This window comes from Chiloscyllium punctatum, chromosome 38 (genome assembly GCF_047496795.1).
Source record: "Chiloscyllium punctatum isolate Juve2018m chromosome 38, sChiPun1.3, whole genome shotgun sequence".
In the NCBI taxonomy this organism is placed as follows: Eukaryota; Metazoa; Chordata; class Chondrichthyes; order Orectolobiformes; family Hemiscylliidae; genus Chiloscyllium; species Chiloscyllium punctatum.
The window spans coordinates 30617480-30634716 of NC_092776.1; the positions used below are offsets into that span (position 1 = coordinate 30617480).

A 17237-nucleotide genomic window follows, 5' to 3' on the forward strand; every position below is an offset into this window, starting at 1 on the left:
TTAGGAAGGACGTTTCCTTTCGTGGGTGAGTCCAGAACTAGGGACACTGTTTTTAAAATTAGGGACTTCCTTTTTAGGACACTGATAAGGATTTTTTTTCTCTCAGAGACTTTGAAATTCTGTCTCAGAAGGTGTTATAGGTGAGGTTATTGAATACATTTTAGGGCAAGGGAGGACAGGTTTTTGTTAGGCAAGGGAATTGAAGGTTATCAGGGAGATGGAAATGTGGAGTGGGGTTTGAGAAGATTTGCAGATCAGATTGAGGTTCTGGATGTAAATTTGCTTGCTGAGCTGGAAGGTTTGTTTTCAGGTGTTTCGTCAACATACTAGGCAACAGTGAGCCTCCGGTGAAACCTGGGAATGTGGAATTTAAAACACAAACAAATCAGCTGTGATCTTATTTAATGTTCAAGCAGGCCTGAAGGGCCAAAGGCTTACTTCTGCTCTTTTTTAATGAGTCCATATGGCACTACATGAAGAGAAAGACGAGTATGTCTGTCTAGCTGTTCTTCATTGATACTCTGTGGATGCAAAACCAAAAATAAACTATAGTTTTCTAATTGTAAAGATAGTAATTGTAATGATAATGTAAATGTGCTTCTGAGGTAAGCTGTGATGTGCCTGTGACTTCAGTAACCTGTGTTAGTACTTTTCTGGGAGACTGGAACCTCTATTGCGTGCAGTATTGATGTTTTGTACCCTTTCCATCATATACAGTCTGCTAATAAGAATTGTATAAAAGTAACTCAGACGTCTGGCCTGTGCTTGCTATGAAGACCCACAGAACACACACTGGAAGACTAATTAATCACAAAATATATTTAAAGACTTGTCCAATTCTGATATAAGCCATTTTCAACCAAAACAAATATGGTTAAAAACAAAACAGCAGTTCCTCGCAAAATTGTATATGCAGGTTAAATAAATGTAAAGCCTTCTGTGCCACTGTCTCAGAGTTGTAGGTTGACTTGTAATGACTTTGGTAGAGTCAAACTTCGAAATGTAAAACATTAATTAACTCATTATAGGAGAAACTTTGAGATTTAGTGCACTCCAACTCTGACAATCAAAGTTGCTGCTTGCAGTATCATTATACCCGATGGGGGTAGTTGAACCCAATAATAAGATCACCACTAATCCTGACAGAATTGGGAACTGGGTATGAATTGAGGGATGGAGGATTCAGTTCACTTTGATATTTATTTCTTGTCAAAACTCTACAAGTATAGTGGTCTGTTATTGAAAGGTTCTTTGTGACTCATCTTTCATACTCTGATAGCTCACAATCAAGGAGGAGTCAAAAAAGTGGGGGAATAGGGGAGGTCCGAATACAAGTTTACAATGCTGAACTTCACATCACTCTTCAAGAAGCCCACAGTGGAGAGGTTGCCTGCTGGACTTACAGGAAAGGATGCCCTGAAATCACAGGAAGGAAAGAACAGAGGCACAGGCTTCTCTCCCCATCAGCGTAGCCCACAATAGGTTCTCAAGACATAGCTACCTCAGCTCCAAGTGCCTCAAATTACAGTCGTTGCAGCTGCCTTACATGGCATTGGCCGATCTGAGAAACCTATCTGCAGTATGAGGATGAGAAATGCATACCTAGTGAAAGCAATAATAAGCAGCAGCTTGGAAAACACACTGTAAAATATAAATCATGTTGCATTTTTAGTTAGATTGACTATCTGATGATAGAATTAAAAAAATGACCTCTGGTAGGTGTGAAATTGAATTGTTAACAGTAGTGGTCAAAAAAGGCAAATATACACACAGTTATAGAAATATGGTTTTACAGCATAGAAAAAGGCCCTTCAGCCCATCATGTTCTTCTCAGTCATCAAGCACCTACTTACTTTAGTCCCACTTTTCAGCACTTAACCTTGTGTGCGATGACATTTCTAATGTTCATCCAAACACACTTATGTGTGATGGTTCTCTCCTCAAAGACCTTTCAGGCAGTGAGTTCCACAAACTTCCTATCACCTGGGGGAAAATATTCTTCTTTACATTCTTTCTAAAACTCCTGACTCTTTCCTTAAATGTTTGCTCCCTTGGTTATTGATTGCTTTACTAAACAGAAAGATTTTTTTTCCTAGCTTGCCTCTCATAATTTTGTACATTTTGATCAGATCCCACTGTCGGCTTTTCTGCTCAAAGGGAAATGACCCCCACTTATCTCAACTCTCGTCATAGCTCCAGTCCAGGCAACATCCTCATCAATCTCTTTTGCATCCTCTTCAAGGCAATTATCTAGACCCTGTAATGTGATGATCAGAACTGCGTACAGTACTCCAATTATAGCCTAACTATCATCTTATAAAGGTAAAGTCACCATTGTCTTTTTAAACCAGATAGGGCAGCTCTCTAATTAGAGAGAGACAACTGGTGGTGTTTTTTACCTGAGGGTCATCATGCCTCAAGTGGCAGGAGAGATTGAGTAGAAGAGTCCTTCATGATAACCTCAGCTGGTGTGGGAACTGAATCCGCATTGTTAGCATCACTCTGCATCTCAAACTAGTCGTCCAACCAACTCAGCTACCTGGTTCCCCACTAATAACTTATACAATTCCATCATAAACACCACTCTTGTATCTAATGTCTTTAATGCTAAAAGCAAGTATCTCATTTGCCTTCTTAACTGTCTCAGCCACGTATCCTCTTGTCCTGTTGCTTTCAAGGATCTGTGGACTTTTTAAAATTAACTTTTATTAATTTATTGCTCATCCCTAATTGTCCACAGGGCAGTTAAGAGTCAACCACATTGCTGTTGATCTGGAGTCACATGTACACACCTGGTTGGAGTCTCATGTGCATAATACCAAGGAACGGCTATATATCCTAAGGCCCCGCCATTCATTGTGTACTCCTTTGCCTTGATAGCCCACTTATAATGCCTCACACTTTTCCTCATTAAATTCCATCTGCTACTATTCTGGTCATCTGACCAGCCTAACTACATCACCCTGTAGTCTAAGGAGATATGGAATATACAGGGAACATTTTGAATTAACCAAACTCAGAGAAAAGTAGTTAATTTGTTCTACTGTTAATGATCTCCCTATTATTTTGGAATTGTGACCAGTGGAGGGAATAGAAGCAAACACAATGTGAGAGAACTGCTTCTCTGCAGACTGCAGAGTCTCTCCAGCTCGACTGATATCAGAAAACCTTACCCTCATGTCCTTTAGTTCTGTGATTTTGCTGGATGCTTGGTGTAGTATGTGTCCCTTTACTGTGACATCCCCTTTTCATTGTTCCTATCCATTTGCTATAAGCAGAGATTTCCACTGAGAGCCCATGCTATCCATATTATCCTGATGTTTTGTGCAACTGTTTGGGTTCTGTCTAAAACCTGCAAATTATCATTTTGGCAATATAACACTGAAGAGGAATAATTGGCTTAAGAATCCATACAAGGTAGCTGGCATTTAAAATGGAAAAATTCATTGCTGCAAATAGGAAATTTGTCCAAGGTTTGGTTAAGCACAATATTAAAAACATTGCAAATGCTATAATTCACCCAGAGTAAAGTTACAGTAAATGGATCATTCACTCAAGTGGATTTAGGTATCCATAACTAGAAACTAAACGGTATTTATTGGTCAGAATTTCATTTATCTGGGGAATTCTTGCCATTTTATTATTTGCTCTAACAATATGAAGGCAAGTGAGCCTGCATTTTAATAAGCATTGGGCACTGATGTCAGGTATGTTGCCTCAGTTGCCAATAAAATAATTAAAGAATATAGAAAATGAATTATTTTATAAACATATTTGCAAGGCTGACATTGGCATGCACACTTGTGGATATTCACTGCTGGCCCATCTGTTTTACATTTACTTACACTTGCTACTGAACTCATTTAACTCGACTCATTTCAGACTGATGAATAATTTTCAGGTCAACCTGCTGAGTATGTCTTGAATGTGAAAGAAAATTGATTGAATGTAACTCAAAATCTAATAGGAGAAACGCTTTAAGTTTGGCTCAAAGTATAGCATGTAGTTAAACTGTGAACCAGGAAAGAGTTTTTTTCTGAATTAAACCAAGAATGTTTATCCAAACAAAACAGTGATAGGAGCTGTCAGAACTATAGGCCCAAGATGGATTTTAAGTTGCTAAACACAGATGTCCTTCTGATCTGAACCAGTGTTTGCTTGCTTTCTTAGTAAAAACATGAGAAAGCAGGATATAAATATATGTATGGACATTACTAGGCACCAATCCTTCATAAATTTTAAAATCACCGTGGATACCAACAGAGAGACTTCAACACACCATTCTAATTGGTCAATAAAATTGAAGCTTATTTAAGAAAAAAAGTTATAGTTGTGTTTTTTTTTGTCTTTCATTATTGCCCTTTGTTCTTAGTTTAGCTCGAATTGTTTGAGTAGCTTTAGCAATAGGAAGTTTAGGAATTCCATCTCTCATTTTATTTTATTATATGGGAAACACTGTCTGGCCAACATTGGTTGCCCATTCCAAATTGTCCAGGAGACTGTGGTAGAGAGCTGCCTTCTTGAACAACTGTAATGCCTTTGGTGTAGATAGACCCACAATGCCATTAAGCAGAGAGTTTCAGGATTTTGATCCAATGACACTGCAGGAATGGTGATCTACCTCCAAGTCAGGTTGGGGAGTGGCTTAGAGGGGAAATTGCTCATGGTGGCATTCCCATGTCTTTGCTGTCTTTATCCTTCTGAAGAATAATGGTTATGTATTGGAAGGCACTGACTAAGGAACCTTGGTGAACTTCTACAGTTCACCCTGAAGATATTACACTCCTCTGCTACTGAACATCAGTAGTGGAGGGATTGGATGCTTGTGGATATGGTACCAAACAAACAGGGCACTTCGTCCTGATGGTGCCAAGCCTCTGGAATGTTGTTGGATCTGCACTCAGCCAGACAAACGTAGAGTAATCCATCTCACTCCTGACTTGTGCACTGTAGATGGTAGGCAGGCTTTGAGGAGATGGGAGGTAAGTTACTTGCTGACCTCCTCTAGAAGCCAAAGTTCAAGGTCAATGGTGACCCCGGGATGATGGCAGTGGGAGATTCAGTGATGTCTATGTCATTGAATTTCAAGGGCAATGGTTAGATTTTCTTTTAATGGAGATGGTCACCCCCTGCACTTGTGTGGCACAAATGTCATTTGCTACTTGTCAGCGTAAATTTGGTAATTGTCCAGGTCTTGCTGCATTTGGACATGTATGGCTTCAATCAAAAATGGTACTGAACATTGTACATTCATCAGCAGAAATCCTCACTTCTGACCTTATAATGGAGGAAAGGTCATTGATGAAGCAGCTGAAGATGGTTGTGCATGGCACACTACTCCTGCAGAGAAGTACTGGAGCTGGGAGGACTAACCTCCAATAACCACAACCACCTTCCTACGTGATAGGTATGACCCTAATGACTGGAAGTATATCCCCAATTCCCAATGAAGACTATCTGGGACATGTAGAAGGCTGTGGAAATTTAGAGGAGAGAAATTATAACAGAAAGGGAAAGTTTGCAGAAGTTTGCGATTAAGTTTATCACTTAGGACATATAAGTTCAGGGAAGGCAAGTTACAATCCAGCATCAGGTAACTCACACAACAGCTCAGACTTCAGGAGGAACAAGAGGGCTAGGAGTTCCCAATTATTCTAATCACTCAGAGGTCTGTACCATGCTTGAAAAAGAAAGAGAAGCCAGTTCATGATTGCCAGCTCATCAAAATGAGGTGGTACAAATTCTCAAACGGGTAGTAAACAAAATCATAGAGACTGTATTCTATTCAATGACTTACTAATTTTTCAGATACTTAAGAATTTTAAACCAAAACTAATCTCAGCAAATTATTTCAGACTCAGACATTGGTCTCAACTATGAATTTATAAACGATGAGCAGTTAATGCTGCATTCCTATACTTGGCTGTCCTTATAATCTCTGCAGTTTATTTTACAGTTTACCCCAACAAAATATGCAAACTCACTTTTAAGTGCTCATGACTATGCTAATGTTAATTAATAATTTGCTAGTTCATAACCTTTCTACCTTCTTTAATAATAGGCTTAATTGATTCACAAACGAGGTTGTGCAGAGCCTGATGAGCGGTTGGTAGTGTAAATACTCAGACAATTCAAACTGTGACATGCCAACTTTGAACATAATTAAATTGTAGGCATTGGCATGGTGGTAAACCTCAGATGATTCTTGGATGAGGTGTCAACATGAAGGAGCTAAGAATCTGACTGGTGCTACTGATGAATATTTTGGCTGTGTATCAATCCAAGTGTTTTTATTATTCTCAAATATGTAAACTTCTTCCATAAAAGCCACTGCCAGAATGATCCTCCCCAGAAACAGCAATAACTTTGCTTTAATTATCTGTTTTCTTTACTGTGACATCAAAATCCCAACTTGCTCATTTTATCTGATGCCTCTGAAATAATATTTTCCTAGAATCTCTTCAGGGTGGAAGCAGGCCATTCAGCCCATACTGACCTTCCCATGGTTGGTCCACTTAGACTGCACAGCCCTGTGGCCAATCCATCTACTCTATACATCTTTGGAAGGAAGCCCATGCACTCACACAGAGAATGTGCAAACTCCACACAGACAGTCGCCGAGGCTAGAATTGAACCTGGGTCTCTGTGAGGCAGCAGTGTTAACACTTGAGCCACTGTGCTGCCCAAGAGGCAGCTACCTTGAATAATCTGTTGTACTGACCTGTTTTTTTGAATTTTACTTGTGTTCTGGACATTTTAAAGGAACAAATATCATTATTTCAAGCATCTGATAGTCAGCAAGGTTCTCCTGCATTCTGCACCCTTCAAAGCTGGTTCAGTTCCAGATCTTGTCAGGCAATCACCACCGGCTTCTTTCAGTAGGAAAGGTGTTTGGATTGACCCATTTTGCCATGCTGTTTGCAATCTGCCTACATTTTAATGAATGGACAAAAACGCCTCCTTACCTCCCTCCCACTCCCAGCTGTTTCACATTTTAAAGTTCCTGTGACAGATTGTGTTATAGAGTCATTTGGATTCCCTGTTAATCCTTAGATTCCAGGTTTGTGATTCACTATCTTCATCATTGTGCTTGTTACTTGTCATCAAAATGTACTGATTAACCCCAATTTTCCCTTTTCTTTATTCACTCATTGTGTGTGTGTGTGTGTGTGTGTGTGTGTGTGTATGTGTGAGAGTGTGTGTGTGTGTGTGTCACTGACTGGGCGTTGCCCGGGAGAAGGTGCTGGGGAGTTGCCTTCTTGAACCGCTACAGTCCATGTGCTGTAGAGATAGCCTTACCATGCTATTAGGGAGAGAGTTCCAGGATTTCACCCCAAAGTGACTGAAGAAACAACAACATATTTCTACGTCAGGATGGTGAGTGACCTGGAGGAGAACTTGCAGATTCCTATATGCTTTAATTTTGCTAACCAACCTGCTGAGGGGACTTCTACCAAAGCCTTTGGAAAATTCAAGTATACTATGCACATCAACTCCTTTTTATCAATTTTGTTAGTACTATCAAAAACTCCAACAAGTTCATGAAGCATGGACGGGTTGGACCGAAGGGTCTGTTTCCATGCTGTACATCTCTATGACTCTATGACTCATTGCTTTTGATTCATAAATCCAAGCTGACTCTGCCCAATAATGTTACATGGAGGATGACTTTGTCCCTGTAACCAACATTTTAATGGGATGCAGTCTTCAAGCAAGTTGATCATTGTCAATTGGAAAAAAATCCAAAGTCTTTCAGAATTTGAATGGATGCAAGTTATCCAAAAGAGTTTTCTTTCCCTGTAGGGATTGTAATTTTGTAATCTCAAGATTTATTTTGAGCTGTGATGTATAGTCATTCCTACTTCCTCCTAAAGGGGTCTGGCCAAGATCTATCTTCTGTTATTGTCTTAATTTTGTACCCTTTTTGCCTAAATGCTCCATCAAGAAGATTACAGTTGACTTAAATAAATATATGCACTGCTGTCTACTGAGAACTAATACTGAGGAGACCTTTAGGTACAGATTTTCTGATGAGTGACAATACAACATAGATTGTCACTCCAGCCCTTCTTTTTCAGGAAAGAATGGAGCTCTGCGATTCTGAGAGAAGATTCCACTCTAGTCTAGCTTAGAAATGCAGAGCCATACTTCCTTTCTGTCTGTTTTTCCATTGCACAGAACTGGGAAGGCTAACCAGACCCTCTTTTCACAGCAGTCAGCTGTTGTATTCTGACAGTCACACTGATACCTAAAGTCAAACCATAAGTCATTGTGAAGGTAGGGTGCTAGGTGTTAGGGGGACAGGGCATCAGGTAAATAAGAAGCCAAGCAGGTATATTGCTAGGTAAGTAGGATGCCAGGTGGATAGCATGCCAATTTGATATGGTGCCAGCTAGGGTAGGGGCAAAGTGTCAGTGTGCAAGATGGCAGGGATGTTTTCAGGGTCAATTCAAAGGGCAGTCTGTGGCAAATCTAGGCCATGTGTAGGGTGAAAAAAAAACTCGAAGCCGTTTCAATCTTAGGGAATTGTGGTTGCGATATATGGAGACAGTCTCCTCGTCGTAATCCAGTTTTATCTTATACTGGGATCATGCCATTGAGTCTGTGGTAGTTGTGGCACAGACGGTAATGACTACCCAATAATAATTATCATCAAAGGGTGCTATGCCTGAATTTGCCAGTTTTGTGGCGTGAAATTGAGTTTGCCTACTGGCAACAAGTGGTCTGTCAGTCTGTCTGTCTGTCTATCTATCTACTTCTGTCTTTAAAAAAATTAGAGATTTTGCATCCACTTCCTTTTGAGGAAGGGAATTTCAAAGAATCCTCAGAGCAAATTGTTTCCTCATCTCTGTTTTAAATGGGTGAGCACTTATCTTTAAACTATGATTCCAAGTTATAGATTCGCCTACAAGAAGAAGCATCCTTTCAACATCCACCTATTCATGTCTCTTCAGAATCTTCTATGCTGTCGGCCACCATGACTCTAACATCCTTCTGTAAGTACACAGCTGTACACAGAACACCAGATGCAGTCTCACCAATGCCCAGTATAAGTGAACCATAATCTTCCTAATCTTGAATTCAACTCCTCTTGCAATAAAACATTCTATTCATTTTCCTGATTATTTGCTGATAGTTTGTATGTATAGATGAGCATCGCATTGACAATGAGAAGAAACATCCATATTACTAAATTATCTTTCTTTGGTTACTTTCCTAAAGATATATCACTGGGTTAAAATAGCATTTGTTAGCAATACCGTGACACTACAATTTCTATGAGGTGGTAAATTGAGTGCCCTAAGTTAAAAAACTTACAATTAGATTAGTTCATTTGTCATGGTTTTGAACAATCTTGGATGATTACACATGAACACAGAGCACTGAAAAGCTGCTCTACATCCAGTCAGATAAAGCCAGCACTGAAGGAAAATTTGTTCAACCAATTTACTGATCATAGATGCAGAAAACTACATTTGTTCATAAAACATGTTTGTCATAGCCTCTGTTCAGTTTGTCAAAAACAGGACTTTGTGAACATGCTGCACAGATATATGCAGACTGAAATGCAAGTGCTGCAGCATCACCCTTTTCACCAGAGGGCAGATTCCACAGCACCAGCAATGACATAAAAACAATTGTTGTTTGCAAGTTTCAACCACGACTTTCGTTTCTGGCTTCCCAACTTCTGCCGATGTATGTGGAAAGCCAATTCAAACGTGTCATGTGTAAACCACTGAGTTGATTGCATGGGCTTGGTGTTTAGTCATTCCCACCCAACGTAAATAGTAGCATGTGCCACAGCAATTTCTACGTTTCCCTGACAACAGTGTTTCCTGCAAGAGTAGAAGCAAAGCATCAGTCCTTTGAGTGATTCTCAAGTTCTTCAGGTAAGTGTTTAATACAACAACCAGATTTCAGTGGAAGTGCCCTGGTGAGTGGGAATGTGATGGTGAGTTGCAGTGCTGTTGTAGAAAATAAATGTTTAATGAGTACTTTGCATTGGTATTCACCAAGGAGAGGGACATGATAGATGTTGAGGTTAGGGATAGATGTTTGATTACTTTAGGTCAAGTTGCCATAAGGACGGAGGAAGTGTTGGGTATTCTGAAAGGCATTAAGGTCGGCAAGTCCCCAGGTCCGGATGAGATCTATCCCAGTTTATGGAGGGAAGCAAGAGAGGTAGTAGCTGGGCCTTAACAGATATCTTTGCAGCATCCTTGAACACAGGTGAGGTCCTGGAAGGCTGGAGAATTGTTAATGTTATCTCCTTGTTCAAGAAAGGTAACAGGGATAATCCAGGTAATTATAGCCCGATAAGCCTGACGTCAGTGGCAGGGTAGCTGCTGCAGAAGACACTGAGGGATAGAATTTATTTACATTTGGAAGAAGATGGCTTATCAGTGAAACAGCATGGGTTTGTGCAGGGGAGGTCATGTCTCACCACTTTAATAGAATTCTTTGTGGAAATAACAAAGTTGATTGATGAGGGAAGGGCTGTAGATGTCATATACATGGACTTCAGTAAGGCGTTTGATAAGCTTCCCCATGGTTGGCTGATGGAGAAAGTGAAGTCAAATATGGTTCAGGGTGTACTAGCTAGATAGATCAAGAACTGGTAGGGCAACAGAAGACAAAAAGTACTGGTGGAAGGGAGTTTCTCAAAATAGAGAACTGCGACCAAAATAGAGAACGCTTCCTTCCGTAAACTGGGATAGATCTCAACCGGACCTGGTCACAGGGATCCATGTTGGGACCACTGTTGTTTGTGATGTATATAAATGATCTGGAGGAAGGTGTAGGTGGTCTGATTATCAAGTTTGCAGATGACACTAAGATTGGTGGACTAGCAGATAAGGAAGGGGACTGCCAGAGAATGCAGCAGAATATAGATAGGTTGGAGAATTGGGCCAAGAAATGGCAAATGGAGTTCAATCCGGGCAAATGTGAGGTGAGGCATTTTGGAAGATCCAATTCAAGAGCAAACTCTACAGTAAATGGAAAATCCTTGGGGAAAGTTGATGTACAGAGAAATCTGGCTGTTCTGGTCCATTGTACCTGAAAGTGGCAACGCAGGTCGATAGAGTGGCTAAGAAAGCAAACGGCAGGTGTTCCTTCAATGAACCGGGTATTGAGTACAAGAGTTGGCAGGTAATGCTACAGTTGCATAGGACTTTGGTTTGGCCACATTTGGAATACTGCATATAGTTCAGGTCACCACATTACCAAAAGGATGTGGATGCTTTGGAGAGGGTCAGAGGAGGTTCACTATGATTTTGCCTGGTATGGAGGGTGCTAACTATAAAGAGAGGTTGAGTAGATTAGCATTATTTTCATTAGAAAGATGGAGGTTGGGGAGGAACCTGATGTAGGTCTACAAAATCATGCGAGGTATAGACAGGCTGCATAGCAAAAAGCTTCTTCCTAAATTCGGTAATTCAATTACTCGGGATCATGAGTTCAAGGTGAGAGGGGAAAAGTTTAAGGAAGATATGCATGGAAAGTCCTTTACGTAGAGGATGGTGGGTGCCTGGAACGCATTTCCAGTGGAGGAGGTGGAGGCTGGCATGATAGCATAATTTAAGATGTATCTAGACAGATACATGAATGGGCAAGGAGCAGAGAGATACAGATCCTTAAAAAAATAGGTGACAGGTTTAGATAGAGAATCTGGATCTGCGCAGGCTAGGAGGGCCAAAGGGCCTGTTCCTATGCTGTAATTTTCTTTGTTCTTTGTTCTTTGAGTATGCTTTTGGGATGAGTTCCTGAAGTGTAACTTTTATAACAGCTGGTGTGATTAACATGAAAAATCTTTTTAAAACAAAAATTTTTACCTGGTTAATTTTGCTTATACTCTATTTAGCTGCCATTCTGTCCATCTTCTGGCTATGAAGCTGATCTCCAATAATTTATCTTACCAATTTGTTATTGGAAACATCATATCCAAACAATCATTCTATACGTGCATAGATCCACCACTTACAGTGGCGTTGTCAGATAAGTACCACTCAGGAATGGGTAGGTGATGGTTATTCACATTCTTGTATCCTCTTCGGCGTTCCTCTCCTTCCCAAAGAACAGAATTGAGGTCAGGAAAATTGTGCATGATATCAACGCCATCATGAGTCCAACGGCCCAAAGACCAGCCTACTAATTCGGAACCCTAAAATTCAACACAAGAGAGTCATCACATTCTGGATAGAATGGGGACCAAAGGTGAATTTGTAAAGTTCAGTTCACATAAGTATAAATAGGGAGCAACAACTCCTGGAAGTTTAATGAAAAGTTACCACTGCATAAGCTTTTTCATATCCATCAGGATTAACAGAAGGCAAGAAATGGATTCTAGTCTCCTCAACAAGATGCTTGATTCGTGGATTCCCTGCCAAATACTCTTGGCACATGAACTGCATCAATAAGAGGAGCAGCTCACGTCCAAGAACTTCATTGCCGTGAGCTCCTGATGAGTAATGGAACTCCGGTTCACCTAGTTCGGACAAACAGAAGCAAAAATTACTTCAAGCAGAACTAAAAGTAAATGAAGCATTGCTTATCCCAAATATTTTAAATTTATTTTCTTTGGTACATTCATCATTGGGCTATTGTATGCAGTTAACATTTAAGCTAGAAAAGTCATAAGTTACACAATTCTATTCCCTGGGTGGTTAGTTTCTTGGACTCCAACTAAGGGTAACTGGCTATTGTAGGGAGCAAGGTTCAAGTATGTTTGCCACTCCTAGGAAATTACTTTTGGAAAGAAAATGTCAATATTTCATATAATATTCTGCTTGCTTCAAGTTGCTTGCTTTATGTTAGGGGTTTCAACATTGTTTACTTTCAGGTGAAAGCTTCTTTTATTTGATCAATACTCCAATCATTTTTACCATTCATGAATTAGATCACAAGATCAATTTAGATTGAAAGGAGCTTTCATTCCAGTAATTCTCACCTTTCTAAAATACCTCCCTATAACATTTCAACAAACAGTAATCAGTGAATTGAATGAAATTTCCATTTCAAACCATGTGAAGCTGTACCTCTTTATTTCAAATCATAGAACTCAATTCCATTTATTTGGAAACATTAAGTTATTGATTTATTGACCACTCTAAACTGAAGCTGTATAAATATGGGGGAATTTATTTTGGACAAACTTTTCAAAGTTTAAAAGAAGTTGGATCCTGAGTAATTGCTGTTTTGTCAATTCCATTGGCGATGGATGCTGGTGCCTTTTGGCAACTCAAAATTGCAGTTCTCTGGTTTGGGAATTGAGAGGGAATTTCTCCCGCTCCATTTTAATGGATTTTCTTTCTGGTTTCTATCAGGTGGATTGTGTTAAATTGATCCTACTGTTTGTAATTTAATATATTTTGTAAAAAGCAAGTAAATCTTATATACCATTACTCAGAAAATTATACAACATGTATATTTAATGGTCAGAGTGTTTGTATTGTGCAGTCTATTTTCATTATGAAATGATCTCTTGTAAAGTCTTGATTTCTGTTCAGTAGAGTATCCAGAGTTATACTGCTTGTAAAAATCTCTTCAAAATGAGTGTAATCTCATGATCAGTTGCAGTTCAGTGTATTAGACTTATTTTCCTGAGATATACTCTTTTGAATTGGTTAGTAAGTTTGCAGATGACACTAAAGTTGGAGGTGTAGTGGACAAAGAGGTTACCTCAGAGTACAATGGGATCTTGACCAGATGGGCCAATGGGCAAATGGAAATGGAATGGCAGGTGGAGTTTAATTTAGATAAATATGAGATGCTGCATTTTGGAAAGGCAAATCAGGACAGGACTTATACACTTAATGGTAAGGTCCTAGGGAGTGTTGCTGAACAAACAGACCTTGGAGTGCAGGTTCATAGCTCCTTAAGGTTGAGTTTCAGGTAGATTGGATAGTGAACAAGGCATTTGGTATTTATTGGTCAGTGCATTGAGTACAGGAGTTGGGAGGTCATATTGTGGTTTACAGGATATCGGTTTGGCCATTTTTGGAGTATTGCATGCAATTCTGGTTTACCTCCAACAGGAAAGATATTGTGAAACTTGAACAGGGGGTTCAGGAAAGATTCACAAGAGGGTTGCCAAGGTTGGAGGGTTTCAGCTTTAGGGAGACGCTGAATAGGTTGGGGCTATTTTCCCTGGAGTGTTCAGGCTGAGGGGTGAACTTATACCTTACAGAGGTTTGTAACATCATGAGGGCATGGATAGGATAAACAGGCAATGTCTTTTACCTGGGGTGGGTGAGTCCAAAACTAGAGGGAGTAGGTTTAAGGTGAGAGGGGAAAGATACAAAAGGGACCTAAGGGGCAACATTTTCATGCATGTGGAGCATATATGGAATGAGCTGCCAATGAAGTGGTGGAAGCTGTTACAATTACAACATTTAAAAGGCATCTGGACAGGTATATGAATAGGAAGGGTTTAGAGGTATATGGGCTAAATGCTGGCAAATGGGAAAATTTATACAGGATATCAGTTTGGCATGGACGAGTTGGACCAAAGGGTCTGTTTCTGTACTGTATACGTCTATGACTGTCTGACTCTAATTCCTATTTTTCCAGAACTGAGCTCAGGAAAACAGCAATCGTACAATTGACCCTCCAGAAGTTAGCCCATTTTAATTATTTTTAATCAACCTGTTTGGACATATTGTGACATCCCTCCAGGCAGTTGGGACTTGAATCAGACCTTTTGAGCCAAAGGTAGGGACACTACCCAGAGTCATAAGTCCATTATATGCTGACAGGACTTTTTGCTTTTCCAAGGAAAACCAGAGTTGGCTTCCACCCAGTGAAGTGGACAATCACATGCTAATGAGGCAGAAGGAGGCATTCTGAGCCCTATCATTTTATTTTTGTAATACTGACTGGGCTATTGAGTGTGAAGGTGTACAATGAAACAAGTTACAATCCGTCTCGTTACTTCAGGTCTTCTAGTTGTGGGCCTCAAAAGCAGTACCTTTAAAAATGAGTAAGGAAAATGTTTCATGGCTTCAATGCAGCCAGTGAGACTTTAAGTGTTCCTCCTCATTCAGCAGCACACTGCCATCCACTCCTCATCTACCTCTTGCCTTTGGTCCTACTTGCAGGACCATTCTGCAAGCTAATATGGCATTAGAATTCATCAGATCTCAATTGATGAGCTGCACTGGGATGAATTAGTTAAATGCAGCTCACTAGTTCAGTGCCTATTCTATTCAGATGTTCAGATTGTGCTGCCTATTTCAAATTGATATGGAGGTACCGGTGGACTGGGGTGGAAAAAGTTTAAAAAAATCACATGCCACCAGGTTATAGTCCAACAGGTTTATTTGGAAGTACCAGGTTTTGGAGTGCTGCTCTTCATCAGGTCGCTAGTGGGGCAGGATCATAAGACACAGAATTTCAGGTTGGGCTCGGGTACGATAGTTCCTCGCTTAGGGCTTTCTCTCCTTTGGTGTCCCCTACTGAAAGAACAATTATCATAATTGCTGACTGCATAAACTGGCTGGTGATAAACAAGACCTAGTGAGATTATTGGGAACCAATGTCAAGCAGTATCAGGAATGGAGGTCTGACTGCTGACATTTCAGAGTTGGCCTCATTTATGAAACAGTGAAAAATCCTAGTTTCAGTCCAGAAACTAGCCACGGTATGTACTTCAATATTTTTTAAAAGTTTGTTTCATGAGCATAATTTTTAGATGGACACTTCAGTTTATCTCAGGTATTTCATTAGAAGACTATATGTTTATGGGTGAATGTAAATTGTTGTAAATAAATTTTTTATCTTAGAAAATTAATGAGATTCTTACAGAAAAATGAGATGAAGAAGAAAAATGAGAAGAAGGATAGAGTGCGATTTTATAGATAGATATCTTACCAACTTCATGCACTCCTGGATTATCAGAGATCTCGATTGCGTACAATTTCATTCCTTGATAGCTTTTGCCAATGTTATATATCCTAGTGATGTTTGGACACTGTTCATTTACTATCTTCATCAACTGTTCAACAAAATGTACAATTCAGTGAGAGTTCAATGGTTGTGGCTGAAAACATCACAATGATTTTTTAAAACACCCTAATTGACATTTTTACCATCATTCTTAAAGGTGTCACATATAGCTCATTTCAATTATACCCACTCTAAATATACCTTGACACATCCAGGACCGGTATCATATAAAACATTCAGAAGTTCAGGCAACTGAGTGCGAAACAATGATAAGGCATTAGTAAATCATCAGTCAACTACGGTTGCATTAAATGAATAAATTGGCTTGTTCCTTATTTTTTATCTGTATCAGGGCATCGTTTTAGAAATCAATGATGCACATTTGTGTCGTATGTTGAGCTGTAATCTTGTGAAAAAAGCTCAATAAGCTGATGAAGTAACAATGTGATATGTAAACCATGCTGGTGTGAAAATTTTAAACCTGGCACATTCACTTTTTATATAAACCTTCTTGGGATAAGTGAACAGAGCAATTAATAAAACATATGGGACCCTAGGCTCTTACATACCAAAGCCAGAATGCTAGGCCATACTCAAATGAAACATCGATCCCCTCCCAGCTAGAATATTGTGGCCAATTTGGAATACCCATCTTAAGCCAAAACGTAAAGGCTTTGGCAGAGGTACACAGCCATTTATGGTAATATTTCCAGGGATGAGGAATCACAATTACCTGGAAAAACTGGAGAACTGAGAGTTATTCTCCTGAGAGCAGAATAATGTTAAGAGAAGATTTGATAGAGATGTTTAAGAGAGTAAAAAGTGGATAGAATGAACAAAAAGAGAAACTATTTCCGATGGTTTTAAGTGTCAATAACCAGAGAGCACAGGATTAAACCACTTGGCAAAAGAATCATAGGCAGCTTGAGGAAATATCTTACTCAACACATGGTTAGGATTTGATATTCATAACTTGACTGCCTCCAGTCAACAGTAGCCTTCAAAAGGGAATTGGTAAACTACTTAATGGAGGAAAATCTGCAGCAATGTGATGAAAGCAGAAGGCATGCCGCTAACTAATTATTCTTCAAAATAACTGTTCTGTAGTCTATCCCGAATTCCATAATTGTGTAGGTATTTGACATGATTATGATTGATCTGAAGTTTTCTTAGTTAAATGTATTTGCTTTCATTTTTATTGCTGAATTGGAATTCTTTTCTCTAACTATGCCAAAGATTTTTGATTAGGATCGAAAATATACACACACACACACTCCAAGTCAAAATTGAAA

The 17237-nt window shown here is 39.5% G+C and overlaps 1 protein-coding gene across 2 annotated transcripts in view; it reads right to left on the reverse strand.

The window, feature by feature from the left end:
* cpxm2 (carboxypeptidase X (M14 family), member 2) overlaps window positions 1-17237 on the reverse strand; it is a 195075-nt gene that overhangs the window by 42881 nt on the left and 134957 nt on the right. For both annotated transcript variants that reach the window (XM_072557521.1, XM_072557519.1), the window contains 3 exons: window positions 15871-15994; window positions 12291-12487; window positions 11984-12163 (listed from right to left, as the gene is read on the reverse strand). In XM_072557521.1, coding sequence (XP_072413622.1) covers window positions 11984-12163; window positions 12291-12487; window positions 15871-15994 — 501 coding nt within the window. The remainder of the gene's footprint in view (window positions 1-11983; window positions 12164-12290; window positions 12488-15870; window positions 15995-17237) is intronic.